Source organism: Natator depressus, chromosome 10 (genome assembly GCF_965152275.1).
Source record: "Natator depressus isolate rNatDep1 chromosome 10, rNatDep2.hap1, whole genome shotgun sequence".
Classification (NCBI taxonomy): Eukaryota; Metazoa; Chordata; order Testudines; family Cheloniidae; genus Natator; species Natator depressus.
In genome coordinates this window covers 48,782,117-48,805,532 of record NC_134243.1, presented here as the reverse complement: position 1 = coordinate 48,805,532, position 23,416 = coordinate 48,782,117, and the positions used below count along the sequence as shown (strand labels likewise).

At 39.8% G+C, this 23,416-nt stretch overlaps 1 protein-coding gene across 2 annotated transcripts; it reads left to right on the top strand.

Annotated features, from left to right (window-relative positions):
• The first annotated feature begins 4,574 nt into the window (after positions 1–4,574).
• Positions 4,575–22,896, top strand: RCN2 (reticulocalbin 2). 2 transcript variants are annotated; one of them, XM_074966051.1, is made up of 7 exons: positions 4,575–4,883; positions 5,226–5,331; positions 7,554–7,750; positions 14,223–14,336; positions 16,491–16,587; positions 18,096–18,238; positions 21,588–22,896. In XM_074966051.1, the coding sequence occupies exons 1-7, from the start codon at positions 4,746–4,748 to the stop codon at positions 21,738–21,740; spliced, it is 948 nt and encodes a 315-aa protein (XP_074822152.1). In that variant the 5' UTR covers positions 4,575–4,745; the 3' UTR covers positions 21,741–22,896. The 2 variants fall into 2 exon arrangements, with proteins under 2 accessions (XP_074822152.1, XP_074822153.1); XM_074966052.1 differs by lacking the exon at positions 21,588–22,896 and adding an exon at positions 20,767–21,560 and having other exon boundaries at positions 4,576–4,883.
• Positions 22,897–23,416: the final 520 nt, after the last annotated feature.

Genomic DNA, 23,416 nt, shown 5'->3' with positions numbered 1-23,416 from the left:
TTGCTACCAGTACCTGCTTGGAGGGCGGGGGTGGGGGGGAGATGGTTAGGGTTTGTGCAGGAGGCAAAAGGAATCCAAAGCAGGGGAGGAGCAGATAGGCAGCAGTGGGGACAAGATGCCGGAGATGCGGTTAAGAAAGGGCAAATGAACTCTGATGGAAGAGTGGCAGAGGGGGGAGGAACCCTGGCATAGAGAGGGGCAGGGTAGATAAAAAGTACCACAAATGAGTTGATCTGCTGTCACTGCCAGAATGGAGTGCGGGCTGTAGAGGAACTTGTGTGGTACATCTCAGCCCTTCCCTCCCTTCAACGCACACACTGTAGCCCAATGCCTAGATAATAATAATACCTAGCTCTTAAATAGTGCTTTTCATCGGTAGATTTCAAAGCAATAGACAAAGGAACTAAGCATTGCCACCCCCGTTTTATAGATGGGGAAACTGAGGCACAGAGAAGGGACATGACTTGCAGCTCTCCTCAGTCAGAAATGATGTATTGCGTACACCGGGTTTTTAGGCCTCGGGTGTGATCTCGCACCTATAGGAGTGACAGAATCTTCCACTTTCCCCATCCGTGAGGAAACTGAAGGCAAGGAAAAACAGTGAAATGTATTTGTATTAATTCATGCATAATAATAATAAGGTTTATTATCACTAGGTACCATGTAGTTGTCTCAGAGTGTCACACAGCACCAGTGTGGTAGTGTGGGGACACAAAAGAGTGACAATAAAATACTGTTTTAAATGCACTCTCCATATCCCATGGCCACGTGTGTCCTCCACGTTGCCACAACTGACAACAGCCATGTCTGTATGCTCCCATTCTGCCATGCCTGAGCACAGTCGTGTCTATTTGCCTTTCCTATTGCAATGCCTGAGCATGGCCATGTCTGTCCACTCCCGCATTGCCATGCCTGAGCACACCCATGAACTACATCTGTATGCTCTCTCTGCCCTTGCCCTCAACTGTCATGTCTGCATTCCCTGTGTCATGTGTACTCCTTGTACACAGTAGGTTGCAAGGCTGCCTGCTACTAGCAGGTCAGGCTTCTGTACCGGATTTGGACTGACTACAGAACTTCCATCAGGGAGATACTAAGAGATGTATTCTCTTTCAGACACTTTAATGCACTGCCAGGTACAGCTGTTACCAGCTCAAGTAAGCTATGTCACACACAATCCCACCTTGTGGTTCAACATTATAATATGGTTTTACCATTCCATCATGCCACTCAGCCATGCCTTCTTACAGCCACATCTGTTCATTGCCCCCTTACAGACCTTTGCACAGCCATGCTACCATGTCCCCAGCACAGTGATGTCTGTGCGTTCCTCCCCTCCCCGCCACACCTGAGCATAGTTATGTCTTTACACTACACCATTGTCATGCCTGACATGCCATATCTGCATGCTTCCCTCCGCCATGCCTCAGTGCAGTCATAGCTGTGTGTTATCACCACTGCCACACCTGGGTGTGGCCACATATGTGCACTGTCCCCAATACCCTACAACTGTAAACAACCATGTTTCTGTGTTCTTCCTCATCCCCTCTGCCACACCCCAAAATGGCTGTGTTTTGTATGCTGCCACATCTCAGTTCATCTGCCTCTCGACACTCCTCCCTAGTATCTTGCCTGAGCATGTGATACCGAATGCTACCATTCTGATTTGATATATAGTACCAGTATCTGATATCAAATCAGAATGGTGGTAGTGTATAACCAGTTCATCCAGATGTAAATGGCTATACTAAGTGTAAAGCAGCGGAAAATCACGTCTGTAGTGTCTTAAATTTCAAAAACATTCTTGAATCCTTCGTAATGAAGGGTGTTATAAATCATTTAGAACGACACTCAGAATGCAATGTAAATGATACTCAGTAAATTATCACTATCTTGAAGTCCATATACTTCATATTTGAACAGTATAAGACTATGCTCTTTATAATTATCACAGAATTGTTGCTCAGTTTACATTATTCTGACAGTGAAATAATACAAAATTATATGCATAATAGAAAATAACAGAAAATCAAGGTACATTGATTGTTAGCTGAAAAGCAGCAAAATTAAAATTTAGAAATGTCAACCTTTTAGTAAAAAAAACCAGATAGAACAGACAATGTTACCTGTTTGAGGTTATTGTTAAGCATTCCATTGGCTTCGTTGCTGGGAATCTGCTGTCATGCTAACAATTAAATAGAAACAGATTCAGGTTTGCAAAGCACTCAGAGAACAAAAGAAACTATAGGTTAAACACAGTTATTAGAAAGCGGGGCAAAAAAAATCCAACACAGTCAAAAATCTGTTTGGAACACAACTTCCTAAAAAGAATTTCTTTGCAATTAAAAGAGCAGCTCCAAATAATGAAACCATAGGGTGGGGAAAATATGTCATTATTATAGTCCTAACTGATGGCATTGATGAAGGAAGCAGTAAAATCAAAGATTATTCAGATCAGAAATCTTACCTGCAGTGAACTGGTAGGTTCTGATATGAATATTAAAATGATTATCAGGCAAACTAAGCAGTAAAAATTTAGAGACCTTTATGAAGGACTGGTCCCTTGTAGATCCTAATCTGAGGGCACAGGTGTTTGATCAGAAAATTCCACTAATACAGAGGGCAAGAACTTTTTTTTCCCTGTGGTACCATTTCTAATTCTAAAATGATCGAGATTATGGGAGAGTCTTGACCCCAGCAGAATGACTCGAAATGTTATTGTAGAACTAATTAAGAATGTTGAGAAACATTTTGACACAGGCAAATTTTCAAGAGAAGAATATGATCTCCTATGTTTTCCCTCTTGGGAAGTGTTATTGATGAACTGTACTTTTTTGCCTAATATATATACATATAACATGTTTGTGTTCTGTTTGTTTTATTACCCTTGTAATCATATTTCCTCCTTTTCCTATCTTTGGTCATCTCAATGCATGACCACATTGCAAATAAGCTTGCATATAACACATCTGCACTGAATTAATGTTATCTGGGAAATCTGTTATAATAGTAGTGGACCATGAAATGTATGTGGTGCACCTGACAGCTCTTAAAACATACTGTAAAGATGCTTTGGTTTGTTGCTGTGGGGTGTTAGTAGCGGGTACAGCTCAATTAGTCTGAACACAGTTTTGCTGAAAGTGAAAAGACAAATTATGGTCAGCACCAGTACAGAAACTGACCAAGTTTTCATTTGTTTTCTGAAACAGTGATGAACAGTTACAGGACTTATCCTTTTCTTTGAACCATAGAATTGTAAGGCTGGAAGGAACCTTAAGAGGCTGGACTAAGTAAACCTTCTGGGGTTCTCACAATAAAATTTTTGGTGGCCTCAAAGTGCGGCCACCAACTCTTGCTGGCCACCAACTCTTGCTGGTGGCTGTTATGACAAATTTTCTTAAAATACTTAATTAACTTTAGGGAAAACAAATAAATATGCACATCTATATGTCCAAATCATTATAATTTATTTATATAGGGTTTTATTGCAGACTCAATAATAAAAATGACGTACAGTTCTCTATTCTTTACTGGACCTAAACAGAATAGAAACACAAATAAGGTGCTTTGCACATCCTTGTATTTTGTTGTTGTTGTTGCTTTTGGTTGTTTGGTTGCCTTTTTTTTTTAAAGACTTGCTACCTAGTAAGTCTGCTGCTGCGAAAATTGATATTTGTACGTTTGTTAATATCATTCTTCTTAGCAGACTTACTAGCTAGCTGGGAGGCTGTGAAAAATGATATTAACAACCATACAAATATCAATTTTCACAGCAGACTTATTCAGCCCTGGCAAGCCAGGGCACAAATTAAGCCCTGGATAGGCAGGTGAGTAGGGAGACAGTGGGGGCCAACGGCGATAGGCAAGATGGATGGGGGGACTGGGGAGGGAATGGGGGCCAGGGGCAATGCGGGGGGAGTGGGGGCAGTGAGCCCAGGGTCCAGGACATCATTTTATTTTTTCCCTTTTAAATGGTATAGTAAGTTAAAGAGCTCTGGTGGGAAGGTTTCAGAGTAACAGCCGTGTTAGTCTGTATTCGCAAAAAGAAAAGGAGTACTTGTGGCACCTTAGAGACTAACCAATTTATTTGAGCATGAGCTTTCGTGAGCTACAGCTCACTTCATCGGATGCATCCGATGAAGTGAGCTGTAGCTCACGAAAGCTCATGCTCAAATAAATTGGTTAGTCTCTAAGGTGCCACAAGTACTCCTTTTCTTTTTCTGGTGGGAAGGAGGATGTTGAGTGGCAATGACATGGGCCTAACCCAGGAGAGTCAGGACTCTTGGGTTCAGTTCCAGGCTGAGTGTGGGCTAGTGGTTAGAAGAGGGGACTGGGCATCAGGACTCCTGGGTCCTCTCTTCCCAGCTCAGCATGGGAGTAGGGGCTTGTGGTTAGAGAGCTGTGACTCGGCAGGTCTGTCCCTCGCTACACTCCTCGGACTCCCTCAGCGTAGGTGGGGGAGGCGGAACCCAAGTCGCTCTGAACCAGGCGGGGCCTGGGGTCGCTGGGCATCGCTATAGCCCGGCTCCGTTCACAGCCCCTCTTTCCCTGCCGAGGCTGCTCGCAGCCGGTGCGGGGCGCTGTGTCCGGCTCTGCAGCCGCGTCTTCGTAGACGAGCGAACGAGCCGCCAGCCGGGTGGCCCCCACCAGCCTTCTGGTCCCAGCCTGTCGAACCAGCCAGCCAGGGCGGACGGCAGCAGCGCCGCCGCCAGCTCTGCTCCTCCTTCGGCGGAGACGCGGGCGCGATGCGGCCCCCGCCGCTGCTGTGGCTGGGCCTGGTGCTCGGGGTGCTGCGCGCGGCGTGCGGGGGACCCAGCGACCAGCACTACGTGGACGGCGACCACCGGGCCGACTACGACCGGGAGGCGCTGCTCGGAGGCCAGGTGAGCGGCCCGGGAGCCCCCTCAGACCCGCACTGGTGAGCGCGGAGCTTCCTGCCCTTCTTGGCGCACAGTCCCCAGCGGGTGCCGGGCGATGACTCCCAGAGCTGCAGCAGCCCGTCTCCTAGGGCGGGAGGCTCTGAACGCTACTGAAAGATGACACCCACCCCGTTGAGAGCTCTCCCCCCCCCCCTCTTTTTTTTAAAATTAATGCTGGTTGTTGTGTGATTTATTTTTTTGTGTGGGGGGGAGAGATTTTAATCTGCCCCTCTGCTCAGAAGTGGCAGGGCTGTAACAGACTTTTGTGTGTTAGTTCTGTTGTTTTTTTCCTCTCTCCTTCCAAAGGACGGAGCAGAGGAATACGCTAAACTCAGTCCCGAAGAACAGCAAAAGAGACTGAAGGCCATCATAAAGAAAATTGACTTGGACTCCGATGGATTCCTTACTGATGGTAGGGGCTGCACACAGATTTAGTGTCACTGGAAAAAACTCATGTACACAGTGGGTAGGGGTGAGAAAATAGTGCAGTGTGAGACTTAAAAATCTTGAGTTGCAAACCTAGTAGTGTAGCTGTGTCTTTCTTTGTCTGCAGACACTGTTGTGTGTCTCTGTTGCTGCTCACATCTTTGTGAAGCTATTGCATAGAGATAGTAGTAACAAGTGAGTGGTCAAATTCACTGCTACTCTCCTGTGGCTAAGCATTAAAGTTGACATGTTGATTTCACTCTGCTATTCTGGAAAGCTATACGAAGCAGGAAAGGCAAGCAGTGGAGCTGTTAACAGGAGGGGAAGACTCAAAATGTGGAGATGGAGGGACAGGTAGCAGAGATACAATCAAAAAGTTCTGGTGTGAGAGAGTCTCACTTTCAGTTGCCAGAAGGGGGCAGCTGCATGTATATCTAACAAATACTGGCGAGAGTGTGATATGAAAGAGGGTGTCTTCACTGTTGGGATTCTCCCCATTTCTTTTCTATCTGCCTCCATTGGTAAGGTCCGTTCTTTAGTTACCAGGTGTCTAAACTTGTCAGTCCCTACAACATGTCTGCCTTGAGCCTGTGCAGTATTCTTGTAAGGAGAGTGATCACTTTACATAAGCTATTACCAGCAGGAGAGTGAGGTGGGGGGAGAGAAAACCTTTTGTAGTGATAAACACCCATTTTTTCATGATTTGTGTGTATAAAAACAAACATCTTCTGTATTTTCCACAGTATGCATCCGATGAAGTGAGCTGTAGCTCACGAAAGCTTATGCTCAAATAAATTGGTTAGTCTCTAAGGTGCCACAGGTACTCCTTTTGGATTGCAAAGTAACTGTCTTGTATGTATCCAGAATCCTATCTGATTCTTTCAGTGCAAAAATAAGATGTTTCTGCTTTTTTACTCTTGTTACTCCTTCTTAGTAAACACAGCTAAGAGAGAGAGAGTTAGAATCAATTCCTTCTTAAGTTTCTTCTACAGCAGCAGTTCTCAACAAGGGTCCCGGGGGTCCCTGGGGTCCGCCAAGCAGGGCCGGCATTAGACTCACTGAGGCCGAGGGTGCCACACAGGGCTGATACCTGGGACCCTGAGCCCTGCCATCCAGGGCTGAAGCCAAAGGCTGAGCAACTTAACTTCACAGGGCCCCCCTGTAAGTTGTATTAGTTTTGTATTGCTAAAAGGAATAAAGTAACACAAACTTATTTTAGCGTAAGAGACTGCTGTGAAACGGTGGGAGTGCAGATCATCTGAATAAAAAGGTGCCATTTCAGACTACATTTGTCACTTTTCAGACTTGCACTGGAATTTAATGGCTTTGACTAGAGATTCTTTTTCTAATAATAGGAAGGGGGTGTGTGCATAAATGCGCATGCATGCGTTTTGGGGTTTTTAATTTGTTGAAAATATGATCTTGGGAAATATTCATTTTAATTGGGTGGTTAAGACATCTAAGTATAAGAGGGAGAACTTGCCAATTGGCTACATCTTGGTGTGGGGTTTTTGTTAATTGCTATATTTCCTTGAAAAACGAAGCTTAATGTCTACTCCAAAATTTATAAGGCCTAGTTGGGGCTCATTTTAAGTGGAAATCCTTTGGTAGTATTTTCTTTTGGATAATTAACTTTAGGGGATATTGATGGATTTATATAGCTGTATGTATTGTACTCATTTATAATTTGTGCCTGTCACACTTTTCAGAATGCAAAAATCTGGTATATTGAATTCTTTTTAAAATGGTTGAATTTTGTTTTGCAGAAAGTTGTCTTTACACAGTATGCCTTCTGTACCCACAGATTTTGGTTAAATTATACTGTTCCTCATTTATTTTCTAGCCCTGTAAACAATTTGAAATAGGCATCATGATGGTAATCAATTTCATGCTACTAATAGTATTAATGGAGAAAGTATTGCTACATGGGAATAACATAGGATTTTAGCGCTGGTTGGTTCTCTCTCTTGGCTGGCATGAAAAACAGGAATATCCTATAGAAAGTGGATTTCTGTGGTACAACTGAAGCCCTGTTTACGTGATTGCATGTGATTATTTTAACAAGTAAAATTTTCCACTGTTTGAATGTGAAGAGACCTTGTTAATACTGTTTAGGAATGTAGAAAATGCAACATTTACTGTAATTGCTTTTTCAATTAAAAAAAGGTTAAAATAAAGATTTCATTGCATTATGTGGCATTTCCACAGATGAGCTAAGTTCATGGATCCAGCAATCTTTTAAGCATTATGTTACGCAAGAGGCTAAACAACAATTTGGTGAATATGATAAAGATGGTGATGGATTAGTATCTTGGGAGGAGTACAACATTCAAATGTATGATCGTCTAATTGACTTTGATGAGAATACTGTCCTGGAAGATCAAGAAGAAGAATCATTTAGACAGGTAAGATACTCCAGCACCAGCTTTCACAAAGCAGAGGCAAATGGCAGCGGTGTTGGATTCTTTAGTCATTTTATTCTGTTACATCGTTAAACACAGTCAGAGCTGGTAAACAGACTGAACATTTTCTGCTGCCTGGACTAGCTGAATAGTGAAAAGGTAATAAAATATTGACATTCCTGCCAACAAAATGAATGACACAACAAGCCACATTTGAGAATTGAGTAGGGTACTAATATATTGGTAATGGAATCCTAGAAGCCACACTTCAGTTGATGCCTCGCTTGGCAATGTAAGGTGGAAATATACTGGATTACCAGTGACCCATCTAATCGCTATCCTGTCTTTGATGGTGGCCAGTACTAGCTGCTTCAGAGGAAGGTACAAGATATCTGTAAAAGCAACTATGGAATAACCTGCTCATAGGAAAAGTTTCTTCCTAGCCCCCATTAATTAGAGTTTAGGGCATAAGCCAAAGTATGAGTTCATATCCTTTCCTGATGTTATGAGAATACTGTTCACTTCAGTGTATCTCCTGGCCCAGTGAGCTAAAGGGGAAAAACTACAAAATATTGTCAAAGGGAACCTTGTCCAGGGCCCAGATATTATGGTGATGGGTGCTATAAAAATGAATAATCCAGTTTATAAAATCATAGGGGGTGTGGTGTGGTGTGTGTGTGTGTGTGTGTGCGCTACATTATGTCTCCCCTTTGCTTTGCTATTTCTATAGAAATTTGTCAAAGTTGCTGACCTTGTCCCGAAGCAAGATCTATAACAAGGCGCTTACTTCTGTTCTACCTAATAAAATGACTAAATCTGTTGCATTGTTAATTTATTCAGCAGAGAATTGCTCATTATTGCTTCAGTCCAGTAAAGTACTTAAGCAGATGCTTAAGTGCTTTCCTGAATCGGGCCTATACCACCTATTGCTTTGGTGCATTCTGATAGAGAGAGTGTAGATCTGTTGTACCCTTCAGCCAATTCATATCACCATAAATCTGCTAAACTGCTGTAAACAATGTTGGGACTCTGTAGTACAGAAAGGCTGCTGACACTGTTGACTGCAAAGTGTTAATTAGACTTGCTCCCAGCAAGGTTAGATAGCATGGTGTTAAAAAGTGGCAACAGCCAAAGCCCTGTCTACACTACAGTTCTCATTGTGGCTGGGAAATCTGAAAAATTCCCTAGTGTGGACAATCCTTTAGATTACAAGACCTTTCCGGGCCACAGCTTTATCCATTTCTCCCAACATCTGCTCTTCCAAGTCTAAACTGTAAGTCTCCCCTCCCCCATTTCCCGCATTTGGTGGGACCTTCATGGATTCCCTCTCCCTTTTAAATACAACTCAAAATCTTTCTACAAGCAATACACTTTTAACTGGTCCCCCAAAGTTTTGACCACTGTTTCATTTCTGTACAATACTAATTATGTACTATACCCATCTGTTCTTTATTTGTATTGTAGTAGCACTTAGAGGTGAACCAAGAATGTGGCCCCATTGTGCTAGGCTCTGTGCAAACAGAATAATAGACAACAGACAAATGGTTTGGGAAAGAGAGGTAACATGGGAACAGAGTGATGGTTTGGTTTGCAAATGTCATGTTATCCTTGATATGTTTTTCTTTTTGGAGGGGCTTGGTGTGATGTGAGGGTGGTTTTTTGTTTTTCCCCCCTTCAAGTAGAGCTTTTTGTTAAGAGGTGATTAGCTAAATGGAAAGACAAAGGCAGGGGGAGAGGGGACATTGAAAGGCAGTAGGGAAGAGTGAAGAGAGAGGTAGACATGGAAGATTGGGTTGGAAGATGGGGGAGCAGGAGGCGTTAGAGCAAACGGCCAATAAGCATAAGAGAGGGAGTGTCCAAAGTCAGAAGGTAGTCTAATGATTAGTGCCTGACATCATGCTGCAGCTGCCTTTGTATTTGTTGTCCTCTGAGGGCATGGCTATACTTGCAGATGTAGAGTGCTTTGAGTTAAACCAGCCTTTGTAGAGCGCAGTAGGGAAATCGCTGCAATCTGTCCACACTGACAGCTACAAGCGCACTGGCGTGGCCACATTAGCAGCTCTTGCAATGGCCACAGAGAGCAGTGCATTGTGGTAGCTATCCCAGCGTGCAAGTGGCTGCAACATGCTTTTCAAATGGGGGTGGGGTGGGGTGTGACAGGGAGTGCGTTGTGTGTATGTGAGAGGAGAGAGTGGGTTCTGGGGGGGGGGCTGAGAGCATGTCAGCATGCTATCTTGTAAGTTCAGACAGCAGCAGACACCCCCCCACCAAGTATTCCATAGTAATGGTTGCTTTGTCTCGGAGCTGATAAGCAGCCAGCTGTCAGAAAGGGAGCTTTCAAATGGCATATCTGCATTCCTGCAGTGATTCCAAAACAATGAGAAGAGTGGCCACTTGACTTAAAGGGATTATGGGACATTTCCGGAGGCTGATCAGAGCGCAGTAATGCAATGCCTCGTTCACACTGACACCCAGGCGTTTCAGCCAAGGCGCAACAAACGTTAATCTTCTTGCTGAGGTGGAGCACCAGGAGCGCTCTAGCTGTGGAGTCAGAGCGCTCTACGTGCCTTGCCACTGTGGACGGGTAGTGAGCTAGGGCACCCAGGGCTGCTTTAATGCGCTCTAACTCGCAAGTGTAGCTAAGCTCTGAGTCTTGGGCTGGCTCCACTCAGGAGTTTCTCTCTCCCCCAAATCCCCATGCCTCATGGTGCTTGATGCTCCAGAAGGGGTGATTCTGGTTCCGGGCTCTGTTAGCAAGGAAAGAATTAGCCCTATCCTGGACTCAGCTCCCCCCTCCCCATCTGCAAGGTGTTGCTTTACTTGCTGCAGCTGTTTCTCTTAAGTTTAATTTACTGATGTTTCCATTGTCCTAACTGCTATGCATTGTGAAATAAGTAGAAGATTGACACTTTCCTACAGTTTAGTTCTAATATCATACCTTCATGAAAAATCTGATTCCTGATTTTACTGTCCGCTGTACCACGTGAAGCTATGATCTTGTCATATCTCGTAAACTGGGTTGGGCTAGTTGGATAAGACATTTCCACAGATAACCCTAGGCATTTGAAGGTCTTGTCTTTGGATGAGAGAGAGAGGCTCCCATCACTTGAGGTAATTAAATATCCTGTGGTAGCATTTGTGAGGTTGTTAGCCCTGGGTGTTGTAATAAATTCCAGTTCTGATATCTGATATTTTGTTTTACCTAAATTCCCTCAGACTTGTTCCTTACTCCTTTTCCTAACCAGTATATTATTTCCAGCACTAATGAACTTGCTCAGTATCTACTTCAGAGATGGCTGAATTTAGGTAACTGGTAAATTGTAAATTTATATGATTATATTCACACTAGACTCCTCTGTCTAACCACATAATCCGCTACATAGTGTTCCGTATATTCTCAAATTTGTATGGAGTAGATTTTTAAATTGTGATAATTTGTACCTATGTATTAGATTCAATGAATAATTTTAATTTTGAATTAATTCTTCACTTTAGATTATTTTCTCCATGACAAGATAACTTATCATTGGGTGTTTGAGGAAAGACATCAGTGCTATCTACTTGCCTAAATTCTTTATATCTGAAATACTGTTTTGGCTGGTTTGTTTTTTACGGTAGGGGGAAACCCCCCAATTTTTTATGTCCGTTTTCTCCAGATAGTCCATTACCTCTGGCATTCAAAAGGTATTTGTTCAGCATTCTGAAACTTAGTCAGCAACTTGGTCATGTTATTTCTGTAGTACCTAACACTCTAGCTGGTCAGACCTAGGCTTGGCAGTATTAGATTTTTAACCAATAGATGTTGGTAAAAGTCAATTTTTTTTTTCCAGCTGACAATTACATTGACAAAAAGCAAACCCCAGTCAACAGTAACAGTCTGCAAATCATAACTTTTCCAATGACACCTCACATGACTTATCTTGCATAAAATATATAATTATGCTATAATTATATCCTAGTAATATCACTATGAAGAATATGGGGTGCAGTATCAGAGACCCCTCCCCCCCAGCAAGGACTGTCAGGAAGAGAAAGAGAAAGAGGACAAGCCCCTAGCTGTAGGGGAAGCCACCCTGCTGCTGAATGACTCTGTCCCCATGCAGCAGGGGACTTGTCCTCTTCGTAGCCCAAGCCACAGGTCTCTGCTCTTCTTCAGCAAGACCTTAACGTGCCCTGCACTTTGCACCTGCAGAGATTGGGATCAGCATTGTCCTATCCCGTCCCCACCCCACCCCTCAATTTCCAGTAACTGCAAAAATAAAAATCTTTATCTGTATAAAAAAAACCTTAAAAACAAAAATCAGTATTGTTGAAATTAGAAAAAATATTCAAGTTCTGTCAAGCCTAGTGATATCACATGTGCAAGTATGAGATTTGCTTTTAATTAATAACTTCTCTGAAGTATTTCCTCATGTACCAATAGCAGAGGAGAGAGTGAAAAAGATATATTAAGAATCACCCATAGGAAAGTCTCAGCTTCCATTCAAGTTGCTTATTTATAAACACATACAACAAAATTGTTTGTTCCCAAAACAGCAGTATATGAGTGTGTAAGTTCATCTTGGGATTTTTGGTGGAAAGGAGGTGTCAGAGCCACTATTTTTTAATTTAAAAATCATGAGTGCATGGGGTGCTGACAGAAGCCAGCCAAGTCCAAAGTAGATCTTCTTGGACCATGGCTCTTATACACTGAGGAAGTGAACAAACTCAGAATAACTTTGCAGGTCACTTAACCACATAGCTACACTGCATTCTAAATAAATTAAGAAGAATTCTATCAAATGGAACTGTCAACCAGATTATAGACCATTAGTGTCAGATATAACAGCGCATATATATATAATACTGTATGATACTTTGAGGGAGATAGTTTTATCATTCCCCACTCTAATATTTTGTTTGTATCTTGGTTTCCCACTAGTTTCCCCCCCACACACACTTTTCCCATGCAACTGCAATATGTCAATGTAATTGTTTTAAATGTTTACTATGATTTGGGCAGTTGTCCTATTTCTTTCTCCACTCAGAATTTTATTTTGTTATGGAGTTACTTTTTTATTTAATAGCTAATTCTAAAGAAAGTAAAATATCAATCTAGTAAAGGGTGGCAGTCTTGTTTTCCACTCCTCAAAATAGATTTTCTGAGTGTACTGTCTCATATAATCAGTACTCGGAGTTATTTTAATATTTAACCCATAGCTAAGATCAACATTTCATTGGTTAAAATAACTATATGTTGCAGAAATAATTCTATAGGATTTTAAATCTTCTGTACTATCTTCTTTTCTTACTTTGCTATGAATGTCATGCCTTGTTGCTCTAGGTTAGCCTAACTTCATTTAGAGACGTGCCAGCAAATGAGGGATATAAGCAAGGAATTAATTTCTCTTCCTCTTTAGTAAGCATGGTTATATTTAATGTATTTGTGACCTCTCATAGCTTGCTGATGTAGGCTTACTTATCCCTATATACTGTGACTATTAATCTGAAATGGATAAAAATTAATTGCACCTGTTTAATAACCCCTTTCATCCTGGGATCAAAAAACACTTTACAAGCATTGATTAACCCTCAAACAGACTTGAGTGGATCAGTTATAGACACACTGGGCTTTTCCTTATTATACTTTCCTCTCCAAAAAAACAAACACAAACCGGAATTGGCTTATGAGACTGTTCACTATTAAATGCAAAAACAAACCAACCACAAAGTCAGGAAATATGAAAGGTTCTCATACTAACCCACTTGCACATACTGCATAATAAAATTATTTTTTTTAAAGTGTACACTAATCACACAACAGATTGGAGAATTCACTCTTTCCATTAGAACTATGTGCAGAAGCACTATGCCTGATTCTTCCTTGCATTAAAGAATCCATATACCCCTCTGACAGATAAGTTCTTTACACTTATACCTTCTTTAAGACTCCTTTACATTGCCAGAGAAGTGTGAAGGGGCCTTGGTGTAAATGAGAATCAGGTGCATAGGGTGAAAAGTTTTAAAGGGAAAGTTCTGACATTGTAATGGTTACCATAATTATTGTACTACCCTCGGTAGTTTCGGGCTCAATTTATGCAGCTAGCCATGATCTGGATTAGTGCTTGTGTTTGTATTAGTGAATTTTGGAGGAGTAATGTGTGTGAAGAATACACCTGCTGCTTGGTCTGGTCACGCTGCCTCTCTTTCATTTGAGGCCTGGGCCAGGAACCTGTTTTAAAGGTCTTCCCTTGGAGTCTAAAAGTGGCAGGTTTCCATATGCACACTTCTTGTAATAAATTACCTTAACGAAGAGCACTGCTCTTCTACCTCTGCATGAGCTATGTTAGCGTAGACATAACAGGTTCTGTTATACCCATATGTGAAACAAAGTAATACAGTGTTTTCTAGCTGTAAACCAGTTATTGTAGATGTCCATTGTTCTGCTTCATTAAGTGATCTAATCAGGTCTATTTTCTGAAAACTTTTTTTTAAGCTTCATTTAAAGGACAAGAAGCGGTTTGAAAAAGCCAATAGAGATGAAGTTCCTGGTCTGAATCTGAATGAATTTATTGCTTTTGAGCATCCCGAAGAAGCTGAGTATATGACGGTAAGACTTAGGGAAAACATTTGTTCTAAAGGTTAATATGGATTGAGGCTGCACCTTTTAATGGTTGTTTTTAGCCCAACGAACCTTGGAAAACTTGCTTCTGAACAACTACTATTCCTTTCTCTTGAAGAACATACATATATGATGTGCAAATGTCTTAATCCTTAGTCTTGGGGTTCAGGAGTCTACCCAGTAGAGTAGTGGAGGTGCTTTAAATTGTTATACAAGACTTGGGGTTAGATGATTCTCCCCTTAGGTTGGGAATAGTGCTGTAAAGTGTTCTGTTTATGATGGGGGAGTCAGGTCTAACTTGGAAAAGAGTCCCCATCAGAAAGATGTAGATCATCTTAAGAAGAAGCCTTTGGCATGGGAAAGGATTAAGTGAAGGGAATACTCAGCCCTCTAAAAGGGATGCAGAAAGTCACTTTTCTGATTACAGATAAACCTTCAGGTTTGATGCTAGCTGAGATGAGAGGGCATAAATTACTGTGTTGTTTTTTAAAATGAGTCTGCATGCAAATGTAGCAGAAACTGTTTCAGCTTGCATTGTTATATGCACCAGCCAGGCTGGGAAAAATTGTTCGGTCACTTGTCAAAAGATATGCTCAGTCCAATTCAATAGAGCTGTCCCAATTTTATTTTGTAGCCACATGGAGTCTTAAAATTAAGCCCTACTTATTTATGCACTATATATATTTATTGTGGAGTTTAGTTATTTGCATTTGTTCATCAATTTTATGATCATCATCACTAACACTAGCAGACTGTAGGTGAACATAGCATCTGGGATAGAACCAGAGAATCAAAATAAGCTAGTACAGGTCCGTACTAGTATCAACTTCTCTGGAAAGTCCTAAGAGTTCTAAAGGTAGATGACCTGGTAGTACGTTAATTTCATTCACTTGAATTGACTAGGTTTGGATGACTGGCCTGAGTGAGAATGTGAGATTTCCTAGCCTGGTAAAACAGTTTTCAATTAGAAGTGAATTCTTAGTTTCAAGATGAAGGATGCATTTCAGCTGCTTATGTACGTTTGATGCTTTTGTTTAAAAAGTTACTTAAATTCTTTAAGTTAATTTTGATCTACTTTTAAAGAGATCTTGTCAAGTTGAATTCTTATCAGTTTCAAAGAGTTTAAAAGTTTCAGCTACCATACTAGCCCCTGTATCTCCATGCTAACTTTTGTGGTTTCACAATCATATTTTCAAAAAATATTTTCCTTTCTCTTAGTGCTGTATGAAAGATTCATACAAACAGTAAAACTGGCTATGCACACATAACAGTGAAATACTTACTTTCTTTTGAGAGGATTTTGAATAAAATGAAAAAAAAATCCTAATCTTTCAGTTATAGTAATTTTAAGTAGTTATAAAGATAGATGAAACATTTTCACTCACAAGTATGATTTTTAAATGGGTACATCTTTATAATCTGAGGTCTATAATTTTTTTTAATCTAAATATGCTGGGGATTTTGTTTTGGTACTTTCTTGCCAAGAAATTGAAAAGAAATAGCTTCTTTCCTCTATAGAAGCTGTAATATTTAGTTCTTTGCTGCTGCAGAGCCAGCCACCAGAGGGAGCACAAAGCAAACCTGGCATCAGTTTGTGTGACATGACTGGTGATATTGGTGAACAAACAAGGCATGGTAAAACTAGACAAGCAGGCACATTGGCTTTAACTCCATTGGAAAATATAGTGTCAAAGGCAGATAATTTTTAAAAAGTTTCGCTAATAATTTTACTATCAAAAGGTATTTACCAAATTGGATGCAATAGAGAAAAGTGATCCATTTTGTTCAAATAGGTGGCAGTGCCCCTTTTAAATTTATATTTCATATATATATTTATTGTCTTGAATTCAATTCCAGGATTCCAAATCCAAGCATCCCTTTCAGATTTGATTTCAGTAAAATGTGACTGCATTAAAAGTCAAATGAATATGCAGTGTGGACTTATTTACCTCCAGGACTGCACTTGTGACTGTTTAATTGTTGCACTATTCTACACTGAAAGAGAAATTTGTTTGAAACCAATAAGTGTTTAGAATATGGGATGCATTCTTTTAGTCCTATAGAACGATATATTGCTGTTTTTCTTAATGTTAAGTTTTTACCAACTAATGTTTCTGTCACATATACATATGCACACAAAAGGAATTTGTCATTCAGGAGGCTTTAGAAGAACATGATAAAAATGGTGATGGACTTGTGAGCCTGGAAGAGTTCCTTGGTGACTACAGAAGAGATCCAAGTAAGTAAAATACGGGGGTGGGGGCATAATGAACAGAGGTTTCTTTGTGCCTTCTAAGGCACGGTGGCTGTTTTGGTTTTTAAACTCCTAACCAAAGAACATTCCCCAAGCTCCTGGGTGCAGAGGAAGAGGCTTATGCCATTTAGGTGCACAGGGGCTAGTGAATCCAGTCAGTCAGCTAGGAATCCTTCTCTCCCCTCCCATCCCTTGCTACACCCCTTTCCCAGGCCCCTAAGGAAAGAGGAGGGGTGTGCTTGGAATCCTTAAAGGGGCTTCCTTTCCTTGTAGTCTGAGACAAAGCCTCTCCACCTCTGAAGTTATAGGGTGAGGGAGGCATTTTTGATGCTTTCATGCTACAACAGGGAGGAGAAAAACACTTTAAAAAAACAAACAAACAAAAAACGTGGTTATAAAACCACAAATTGTCAGGGATGACTCCGAAGCAGCTATTAGTACCGGGAACTTTTTTTTTTTTTTTTAATGGCTAGTTGTCAAGCAAAACTTAAACTCTGCCAGATGATTGATATAAAGTAGGTAGGCAACCCGTTGATCATTTCATAATTATAGCCTGCCCCACCTGAAGAGTCCATTTCTGCAGCATCCAGTTATGATGCAAGTTTGACTTCAACAGCAGGGGCCGCTGAGCTCAAACAAGAGTCTGTTTGCATACAGACATCCTTTTTAATGAGGAAAAAGGAAAGAGACCTCACCCATGCCTTATATACAGTGGAAACATATCCGTTTCTGAATTGATTATTTTTTCAGTCTTCTGTATGATGTCAGCTTCTTTTGATGAGATTTCATAAGGTGTCAGCTAATGGTTCACTATAAAATTTGTTACCAGGAAAAAATTGTCTAACAAATGGTTACTCTTTACACATTTCTCTGCCTCTTCAATAAAATTTATTTTAAAGTAATTAATTGACACTATCTAGATTGCCAAATACACAAATCTATTTCAGAAATGCTTAATCTATTTCAGTTAGATTAAGCAGTGTTACAATTTTAAGTAAAACACTTTTTTGTTTCAAAGTGTGATGATTGAGTTGATTGTATCCTTCATTACATTTCTCGACTTTAATTTTAAGGTTGCAACCTTAAAGTTCCATTACTGTAAGCTTTGTTTTTAATTCTGTTTACATCTACAGACGCTCCCCAGGTTACGCAAGACCTGACTTACGCAAATTCGCACTTACGGAAAAAGTTCCATAAGCCAGAAATATGAGTTTTGAGTCTCGGAAATTTTTGCGTAACGTATGGGTATACATTTCCGAGTTACGCAAAATTCAAGTTACGCAAGGCTTTCCTGAACAGAACGATTGCATAACTCGGGGAGTGTCTCTATAGGAAACTGTTTTATTGATTTAATTCAATGACAATGATCTGTAATGCTTGCTGTAGTGACATTGCTTAATTTTAAACCTAGTCAATTTTTGCGATAGAAAAGAGGTGAAAACAATCTCAAAGATATTGAATGGTCTTAAGTTTGAAAAATACTTTTTATTTAGCTGCAAATGAAGATCCAGAATGGATACTTGTCGAGAAGGATCGATTTGTGAATGATTATGACAAGGATAATGATGGAAAACTCAACCCTCAAGAACTGCTGACTTGGGTAGTACCTAATAATCAGGGTATTGCACAAGAGGAGGTATGAGGTTTGAGTTCATGGCTTTTGTTTAGACTTAATGAAACTTCTTGAAAATATTGTGCTACTGTGTAAAATGACCAAATATATGCTGCGTTAATTTAGTCTGTTTTACAAAAAAAAGTATATTTTACATCTTAGTAACCAAAGAGCATTTAATAACGCTTTTCATAAAGTTCTTATAAAATTGTGACTTTCACCTTAACAAAGAATGACGATTGTTACAAAAATGTTGCATAGTGCAGCAGTTGGAATTCCTATGGACTATATGAATGCTGGTCAGAATATAAAATTAATACAGTGGCATTTCTCAAAGGTAAATAGTCGGTCTGAATTGATGGAAGATACAGTATTTTTAGCAAAACCATGATAAATTTTTCCAAAGTACTAGATGGATAACATGAATCAATTAAATATTAATACAGAAGCCATAACATGCATTCTTCTGATAGAACTTGTTACCCTTTATCTAGCCGAATAAGTTGCTACCATTTGCGTCTTGGGTAATAGAAACCTATGTACATAAAACCAAAACAGAACCTAAGTATACCATAATCCAAGTTTAAAATAATAAATCAGTTGAATTAGGTGTAATGTGCTATAAGGAGTTTAAATGGATTTTTCGTCTAGCCGTTTTTCCTTCCTCTGATTTTTTTCCTGCAGACAACTGAAGCACTTAATGTCCCAAAACCAAATTGTTTGTTTTGGTAAACAGTCCTCACTCTCCCTTTTCTCCCCAATAACTTTATATTGATTATTCAACTGTTCCTTCTTTTGACTGCATCAGATCATTTGACATTTCAGATTGGAGGGAAGAACGTGTTTTTCCCCCTTCACATTTAGATCCTCTTTTGTTCTTGCCTCCGAGACAGATAGCATGTTCTGTGTCAGAAAGCGTAGCACCTTCTCTGTGTTGGAAAGCATGGTTACTGAAGCCACCTCTTAACATATTTGTTGTATTGTCACCAGAAAAAAAACTTGGCCAGGAGCCCAGTATTTGCTCTCAATGTGTCGGGCCTTTTTTGAGGTTAAGTTGCAAAATGATTGAAATAACATTTCTTCAAAGATAAAAGTCCAATCAATCTTTGTCAGCAGGAACCCCAATATCCTGATATTTCTTGCCCAAATCTGATTTTTTTCAGGCTGCTCCATTCTTTCTTCAAGGATCATATTATTCTTGCTGAATAACTGGCTTTGTGTCTCTTTCTGTGTAGTTTCTTTAAATCCTGGGTGGTCTTGTAACTTTTCAGTAATTCTTTGCTTATCCAGTTGATTTTTTTTTTTTTTTTTTAAGCTGACAGCTTAATTTTCCAGGCTCCATCCTGAGAAGGATTTCAGTACATTGTTTGTACCATGGTACCTGCCTTCTTTTCCAGTACCAAGGGCTCAATCTAGAGCCTTCAGGCTAGAGAGACGGTGACACTGAATGAGTCATTGGATGCAGTTTTGAAAGTTGTTTTGCAGTTGCAGCTTGATATTTGCAAGTGACTTCTTGTTGCTTGACCACTAGATTACCAAAATCCCACGCATTCATTCCCCTTAGACGAACAGTTCAATCTTTTGCTTTAGTAGAATGCTACTCTTGGTCCCTGCATTGTCATTAATTTTTTAAAATATTTTTGGCTGACTTTACTATTTCTCTTTCTCAAATCCTTTGTGATTATGTATTTAAGCTAGTAGCTACATAACCCCAAAAAACAGTTTGTCGGTTGAGACAAACCAATAAAACCAGGGATAGTATGCCTTTCTCCTTAATTTACCAATGTGTGTAGATATTGTAAGACCTGCAGCTTGAAAACCATCTAATATTCTTAAACCTTTGCTCCAGTACCTACCCATCAAGAATAGATACTACATTCCCAAGAAGTGACAGGAGGAGAGAAGACTGGTGTGCTAGGTTATAAATTTTTGTCTTGGAGACACATAATGTAACTTGTTTTGCTTTTAAACAGAACTCAGTTGTCTTAAGTGAGATCTGCTTAAAACCCATAGCAAGCTATGCCTCTTCTTACTGCTGAACTTACTGAACTTACTTGCTTTTGTACTGTTCAAATGAATGAGTTTTAGGATTGTGAACTGTCTGCAAACTATCTACTGTACTTTCTGAGCACATGGTTGTTTGGTTTTTGTTTTGTTTTTCTTTAACCTGGCTATCTCAAACATTTCTGAAAATCAAGATTTTTGCTTTGGCCTTGTGGTGGGGGGGGAGTGACATTATCCAAGGTTGAAGCTCTTGTGTGTACACATCACTTTATGAACTGTTATTTCCCCACTTCCAAGACTGAAGGTAAAAGTATTTTCTTTTGGAAGGCAAGTGTTCTATGTCTTTAATGGGAAAGCTTCTGTGTAATGGTCGAATCTCTTCATATATTTTGAAATTCAGAGTTTTTTTTTTTTTTAAACTGATCATAAATATATAAAGAATATTCAGCTGCAGCTCTGTACCTCAGATATTTTAAACTAGCCATCTTCAAATACTGGAGAAATATTTGACTCAGATTTTTAACTTTCTTATCCAAACCATAAACTAGGTCAGAATTAAAGAAGAAAATATGCAAGTGTGACCAGCAAATTAGGGATGTCCAGAGCTGAAAACAGGAGTATCTACAGCTTGACCTAAAGAGCCAGGCTCTGTAGCTGAGAGTTGTAACAGCTGTGCATCTTGTGTGGATCAGGCACAGAGGTGGACATTTGACATATGCTGACCAGTGGATTATATACTTCCTCTGCAAGTTCATTACAAGCATCACAGGAGTTCAAATCCTGGATGAGGCCCCACTTATGTGATGGTGGCCATTTTAATCAGCACACTGGGGACCTCCAGAGGTAAAAGTAAAATTGCCGATAGACTGAGCTGAAGCACTGTGGTTGGGAGATGAAACAGACTTGTTCTCTGGATCTGGCAAAAAGGTGAATGTGTAACACACATTGACCAGGGGAATAAACAAGAACTTGCTCTTCCAGTAAGATTCTTCATTGTCTTTTGCTGGTTGTGGAGATTTGTTTTAATGCTATCTTCTTCTGCTTGATCCTGTTCGATATTGGTAAATTGCTGTAGAATTGAGTGAAGCTAGACATTCAGCATTATCACTTTGCTACAAGACAGAAGAAGAACTGTGAGAAAACAAACCCGTATTCTAAATGTGCAGTTTCGACTATTGAGGGGGAAATGACAGTGCCTTAAACATACAAAGGGAGTTGATCTTTGGTTCAAAGGTGACAGACATTTTGTGTTACAACAGTCCCTTTTAAAATAATGGTAGGAATTGGAGAAATCAGTGCTAAAAGCATATTCATAAATGAAAGTGTCAACTTACTGGACAAAACACATTGTGTTCCATTTATTTTAAAGGCTCTTCATCTGATTGAAGAAATGGATTTGAATGATGATAAAAAGCTCTCTGCAGCAGAGATTCTTGAGAACCAGGATTTGTTCCTTACAAGTGAAGCAACAGATTATGGCAGGCAGCTCCATGATGAACGTTTCTACCATCAAGAACTTTAGTTTACTCATTTGTGATCTTGCTGCCTCTGGAGTTTTTCTTTAGGGTACTCAAATTTATAAGCTGCATTTTAAGTTTTACTTTGTGTGATTATAATATACTAGTGTTTGTGTAAGTGTTTTGCATTCTAAATTTAATTACTTAAGTACTTTTGCAAGTTTTCATAGACCTTTTCAGCCTTCAGAACTAGTCTGAAATATTTAGTATTCCTCGAATTGCAGCATTAGCATTTTTGGCATCTGAAAAAGTAAAAACATTCTTAAATAATCTATATGTTTAGTACTGTATTGTGAAATGAGTTGTACTACCGTACTTGAAGAGTCTGATTCTGAAAAAAGGCAAAATGTGTGAGATAAGCAAAAATTACTAATCATTTATTTAGGTAGTTAACGTTTTTCAGAAATTGGGGGGCGGGGGCGGAAGGAGCAATGTTTAGGTTCACTATTAAAGATGTTTTATTTAATACCCTTGGAGGAACATTCAAAAGGATTAATACCTCAATTGTTCAAGAGGTTTCTGCTTATTTTTAAATGATTTCTATAGCAGGTTAATTGTATGATATAAAACCTTATATTTTTGCATCTGTACAGATAGTAATTATTTTTAATGTATAATTCTACGTCATTAGAGGTACATGTAGTATTTCAGTGTCAGAACCCTCTTTGTTTGTCAGATTAAAACAGTTAAATGATCCATCTTTCTATATTTCTTTTCTAAACTTATTCCTAATCTCTGATCACCTAAAGCAACTACTGTAGTATATTTATTAAGGGATAATAAGAGGTGCCCCATCTGATGAGACATTAACATTTATCCATTTACAGTATTGCCAATGAAAACTGTGGTATTCCTATATCTGTTGTACATCAAGTGATGCTCTGTTCCTTTTTTTCTGTGCCAGTTAAGAAAAATATGATATAGTTAACCCCTTATTTCTCCTATTATGTTATCTTCAACATAATGGAATTCCACCCATGAAATCAAGTAGCATCCTCAGCCATTATATACTGAATATGTCATTTGAACTTGACAGAAGATTCAAGAAGAGCCATGCATCTGAGATTTTTCTGAACAAAACCTGGAATTATGGAATGGAATAATGTTTTTTATAAAAATGGAATGTTGGGCTAAAATAAACTGGAAAGAAAGTACTGATTCTGCAATCATATCACTAATATTTTTAGAGTAATAATCTAATACCTTATTTTGGTGGGATGAAATAGCCCATGAATAGTATTAGAATGTGAGCACCCTTCACTTTCAGTGGTAGTCTGAAACTGAGGCTGAAGGCTAAGTACCAAAAATGTTAAAACGCCTTTTAAATCTGAGTGGTGGAAAAATTTTAATTATTACAAAATTTGAAAGGAAAAAATTTATTTGCTAAATACATTATATAAAAAAACCTCCCTTATTTTCATGCTCTATGTCAGCGGGTCTCAAACTTTAGCAAGCCAAGGATCCCCATTTTGATTTAAATTTTGTCACAGACCCCCGCAAGCTGGCTTCTAATTTTCCCCAGGGATGCTTAAACCCTGCTCAGCACCAGGCCTTGCCCCCAAGGCCTGACCTCTTTCCACCCCTCCTCTTCTCTGCCTCTTTCCTCCCCTGAGTGCACCTCATCCCTGCTCCTCCCCCACCCTCCCAGTGCCTCCTGCATGCCGCTGAACAGCTCTTCCAC

What these genes read in the sequence shown, in the direction of transcription:
- RCN2 (XM_074966051.1), top strand. Translation starts at nt 4,746, where the DNA reads ATGCGGCCCCCGCCGCTGCTGTGGCTGGGCCTGGTGCTCGGGGTGCTG. An exon ending in AAGAAGAATCATTTAGACAG is followed by an intron (nt 7,751 to 14,222) that starts GTAAGATACTCC and finishes CTTTTTTTTAAG; the next exon opens with CTTCATTTAAAGGACAAGAA. An exon ending in AAGAAGCTGAGTATATGACG is followed by an intron (nt 14,337 to 16,490) that starts GTAAGACTTAGG and finishes TGCACACAAAAG; the next exon opens with GAATTTGTCATTCAGGAGGC.